The 5,091-nt window shown below is 44.8% G+C and overlaps 1 protein-coding gene across 1 annotated transcript; it reads right to left on the minus strand.

The window, feature by feature from the left end:
* Positions 1 to 1,219: 1,219 nt before the first annotated feature.
* On the minus strand, positions 1,220 to 3,581 carry LOC132387101 (probable G-protein coupled receptor 139). The gene is made up of 2 exons (XM_059959452.1): positions 3,435 to 3,581; positions 1,220 to 2,116 (listed from the first exon to the last, which is right to left on the minus strand). The coding sequence occupies exons 1-2, from the start codon at positions 3,550 to 3,552 to the stop codon at positions 1,224 to 1,226; spliced, it is 1,011 nt and encodes a 336-aa protein (XP_059815435.1). The 5' UTR covers positions 3,553 to 3,581; the 3' UTR covers positions 1,220 to 1,223.
* Between the last annotated feature and the right edge of the window lie 1,510 nt (positions 3,582 to 5,091).

A 5,091-nucleotide genomic window follows, 5' to 3' on the forward strand; every position in this document is an offset into this window, starting at 1 on the left:
CCCTTATCCCTAATTAACTCTCCTCTAAGCTCATGACGACTTTCAGAACAACTTTGTCCGCGGCCCCGATTATATCTTGGTCTGACAGGGATTATAAATGACATAATAGCAGATAATGTTTTTTTTCGATTGTAGCTGGATGGATAATCGACATTTTATTTTTCGCAAAGGAGCGGAGGCTGGAAATGAGGTGTGTTACCATTGTGGTCTCCGTTATTCTTCAACAGCCAGAGCCGGTGTGGAAATAATGTCTAGAGAATGGAGACAGGAATAGGGGAGAATTGTGGGCAACGAGGAGTAAACAATGGCGTCGTGTGCAGAACGATCTTCGGAGAAGGATGTAGGGGAGGGAAGGTCGTGCCTAGTGGTAGAGTCGCTATGGAGGTGATGGAAGTTACGTGACAATATTTTTTATGCAGAGACCACTGGCTTGTTGACTGAAGGCAAAGAAATCCAATCCCTTCTATTATTCTGGGTGGGATGGAGTGATGTTACCTGCAGGAAGAGCAACAGACATTGCTGAAGGCAGCATTGATCGGGCTGAAGGGAGCCTCCGTTTACTATAAAATATCTTGAGAGGAAATTCACATCCAAGAAAATGATAGAATGGAACAGCACTTGGGCGATTGTCCATGTGGCAGGTGGGATCCTCACTATAACTTTGGGATTCAGTAGCTAGGCTTTGTTAACGATGTCTTGAATGGTCTATCTCTGAAATTCGGGACCGAAAGTTTGAGAGACAAGAGCGGAGGAAAAATGGGACAGACTGATCTGAGGGCGTTCTGGAAAGTTGTAGGCAACGTAGATGAAATTGACAAGCTCAGCATGGGTGCAGGAAGCAGCATTAATTCAGTCTTCAATGGTTTGTAGTACCAATTCAGTCACCACTGTCGAGAATGAACGGGATGTTTCGGGAACACAGACGACCTCGGAAGAGTACAGCATTTGCAGATGGACCAATGCATCCGGGCAGTCAGAAGTACTGCACGGTGCAACTGTGGGGAAAAAATACTGAGACCTGTTGGGCAGAAGTGGGAGGATGGGCTGGAGAATGAGGGAAGTGCATTGTGAACCTGCTATGTTATGGGCCCTTGAGAGGAGTGAATGGAAGAAGGACAACGCCGGTCCCAGAGGAACAGGAAGTCGCCACAATGTATGGGACATTAGTTGCATTCGGGGTAAGGAGGCATTGGGTGGATTGGGTGTCGGGAGACACCGCTAAGTCACCACTTCTTCACTACAAAGAGAGCGAGCGGAGATTTTACCACATTAGTTAGTTGCACCCTGAACTTGGTCTGTGTAAAGGCGTAAAGGGCCGTGTTTGTACAACAGCTCAGAAGCTGCAAAATGATGCCAAGTTCTCGCAGAGATTCGGGCGGAAGCACGAAATTGGTAAGATCGCATATCCGATCCCACGCAGAGAACACAGTGAAAGGTGCCCACAGCAGGATGAAATTGCCGGAGACGATCAGCAATAAAACGAGGGATTTCCTGCGTTTCTCCATCTCCGGGTCTCTGACACTCTGTCCGTTTCCGGGAACCCTGAGTCTCCTGCGAGTTCTGCTCGTAACCAAGACATGCCTGACGGTGAAAACATTCGTTACTAGAACCAGCAGAAATGGGAATACAGGGGTGAGGAAGTAATAGAATAAGTCAACCTCAGAAGTGAAATTCAAATAATAATCTCTCTTTTTACAAATGAATGGATTGATTGACCATGTGTATATCTCTGAGAGCCGCAAATACCAGTAAATATTCTTCAAACAGCTGATCGCAGTCACTGTCCCCAAAACAACACCCGCAGTTTTCCCGGTGCAATATTTTGTTTTCAGCTTCTGGCAACAAATGGCGACAAACCGATCAAAGGTGAACGTAACGGTGAACCAGACCGAACAGTCTGTGACGGTGTAAATCAGAGCAGCCTGGATATTACACACCTTGGGCATTGATAGGACGAAAACGAGGTATGGCGTGTACATAAGTGGAATCTTGCTCAATATCAGGTCCAGGATAAGGACCAGAATATCCGCCACTGCCATGGCAACCAGGTAGCAAGTGACAACTCTGGAGAGGCCGCACTTACCACGAGACAGGATGAATATGGTCACCGTGTTCACTGCGAACAAAATAAACAATCACAGTAAACACAGAAGACAGAGTTCTCTTAAAGCAAGTATATAATATGTACCAATGATAGAAATGAGTCTACTTGACAGAATAACATAATTGTAAATATTAGCGATCAATAAAACTAAACGGTTTTGCAAAGTAGTGGAAAATCAGTACAATCTGATCGATCGAATGTCGGCAGCGAAACAGACAGCGACAAACACAAATGAAGATGGCTGATGATTGGGAAATTCCGTCCGTGTTGGGGGAAAAGAGCTGAATGATGCATCTGCGGAATCTCTGAAAACTCATTTATTGTGAAATAAGTGACCTTGACACCTACCCGATTTAGCTGAAACGCAGATCCCCGTCCCTGATAGTTTCCCGGGGCGTCTGGATCAGCAAATGGGGTAGCAGACCAAAACCTTATTATTGCACGTCTACTCTTGTTTGGCGACGTCAACTTCAAGTCACACCGCGAGTCTCACGGTTTGCATCTTGTACATTCGCCTTTACAATTGAATGTCATTCATTGAAGTATCGATGATGCGTTATTTTTTCAGCAACAATGAAGGTGATTTGTCACCGACACACGTCATGATCACCGACAGGCTGCTGTGTGCAACGATTGTCTATAAGTGAACTCATCAGCAATTTAACCATTGCATCCGCAGCATTTACTAAGGCAGCCTGACCAAGCATGCGATCAGAAGCCATTCAACCATAATTGATAGATTTCATCCCAACACTGTCTCTTGCCTTCACTCCGTAAACTTTGATATCCCTGTTAATTGCGTACCTATTAACTTTTGCTTAAAATACACCCAATCATTTGGCCTCAGCAACCATCCACGGCAATGAGATCCACAGAAACATTGCCTCTGCCGATAGAAATTCCTCGGCAGCGCTGTTCCAAGTGGAATTCATCCATGTTGATTTTGCGCTGTCTGGCCCTAGACTCTCACACTGTTGGTCGCATCCTCTGCACGACGGCTCCATCTGAGACTTTCAGCTGCAGGTAAGCTTCCCCAGTCTTTCTGCCCTATTCCCATAAACTCCTGCTAATCCAGGCAATAGGCTATCAAACACGCTTCAAACATTAAATATTTTATTTCCTGATCTGGATCATCACAACTGACAGCACATATTTTCTTAGACAGGGATCATCAGAACAGAAAATTACCAAAGATAATAGGGTAATGATTTGCTTAATCAGCAGCTGGGATGTGCGAGAGCAGCCTTAATTATTATTAGGAAAGGAAAACGTGACAAGAAAACGTGCGATTCAATGCTGTTTCATAAGTTATCTTTGGAAAGAGACTCACCGGGAAGAGCAATGATAGCGAGGACGGGGAAGAAAATCACTTGAATGGTGATAAACACACTCATCATTCGATAATCTACCGTTAGCCAATCATCCTCTGCCAAAATATATGGAACCATCCAGAAGGTATTTTTCTCATTTCTTGTTATATTCCAAGCTGTCCCTCCCGGTGTGTGATCCATGACAGAACCAGACAGTCTGTTCTTACACCCCCTCTTGGTGCCGCTGCGGATCTCTGTCCTTGGCAGGAGAGGCTGCTCTCGCTGAAACTGGGGAACTGACTGAAAGGGACTCCTATTAATAAGAGATAGAACCTCCGCTGACGTCAGCAGCCTACCCTGAATTGACGCAATTTATTTTCCACGAAATGACAATAACAGTTAACCCTTGTTTTACCCAGCAGCTGAGGGAGATGTGTGTAGATCAGTTCTGTTATTATTACAAAAATTGGAATTACAAAAGAAAACAAATCACATGGTATTTCGGTAGCTTTAACTGTTTAAAGCAGAACAACATGTCCCTTCAATAAGAAATAAGTAGGTATTTTTTTTAGAAATCCGGTGTATGGAAAGAAGTAAATTAGTTAAAAGTCTGATATGAATCGGCTTTGGCGGGCGTAAAATGAGAAACTCAAAACGGTGGTGCTGAAACAGAGCTGCATGATCTTGGAACGTGGAACATAGAACGTAGAATAGTACAGCCCATTACAGGACTTCGGCCCACAATGTTGTGCCGATCCTCAAACCCTGCCTCCCATATAACCCCCCACCTTAAATTCCTCCATATACATGTCTAGCAGTCTCTTAAACTTCACTAGTGTTTCTGCCTTCACCACTGACTCAGGCTGTGCATTGCACGCACCAACCACTCTCAGAGTAAAAAAAACTTCCTCTCATATCCCCCTTGAACTTCCCTCCCGTTGCCTCAAAGTCATGTCTACTTATACTGAGCAGTGGTGCCATGGGGAAGAGGGGCTGTCTATCCATTCTATCTATTACTCTTAATAACTTGTATAACTCTATCAAATCTCCTCCCATCCTCCTTCTCTCCAAAGAGCAAAGTCTTAGCTCCCTTAATCTCTGGTTATGATCCGTGCACACTAAATCAGGTAGCATCCTGGTAAATCTACTCTGTACCCTTTCCAATGCTTCTACATCCTTCCTATAGTGAGGCGACCAGAACTGGACACGGTGCTCCAAGTGTGGTCTATCCATTGTTTTGTAGAGCTGCATCATTACATCGCGACTCATAAACTCCATCCCTTGACTTATTAAAGCTAACACCGCATAAGTTTTTTTAACTAAGCTATCTACTTGTGAGGCAACTTTCAGGGATCTGTTGACATGTACCACCGAGATCCCTCTGCTCTTCCGCACTCCCAAATACTGTGTTTATTGCCACGGCGTTTGTCCATTTAAAGTGGACCACCTCACACTTCCCAGGGTTGAACTCCATCTGCCACTTCTCAGCCCACTTCTGCATCCTATCAATGTCTCTCTGCAATCTTTGACAATCCTCTACACTATCTACAATGCCACAAACCTTTGTGTTGCCTGCAAACTTGACAGCCCACCCTTCGACGTTCACGTCCAGGTCGTTAATAAAAATCACGAAAAGGACAGGTCCCAGAGCAGATCCTTGTGGTACACCGCTGGTCA

Source organism: Hypanus sabinus, unplaced genomic scaffold (assembly GCF_030144855.1).
Source record: "Hypanus sabinus isolate sHypSab1 unplaced genomic scaffold, sHypSab1.hap1 scaffold_1522, whole genome shotgun sequence".
NCBI lineage: Eukaryota > Metazoa > Chordata > Chondrichthyes > Myliobatiformes > Dasyatidae > Hypanus > Hypanus sabinus.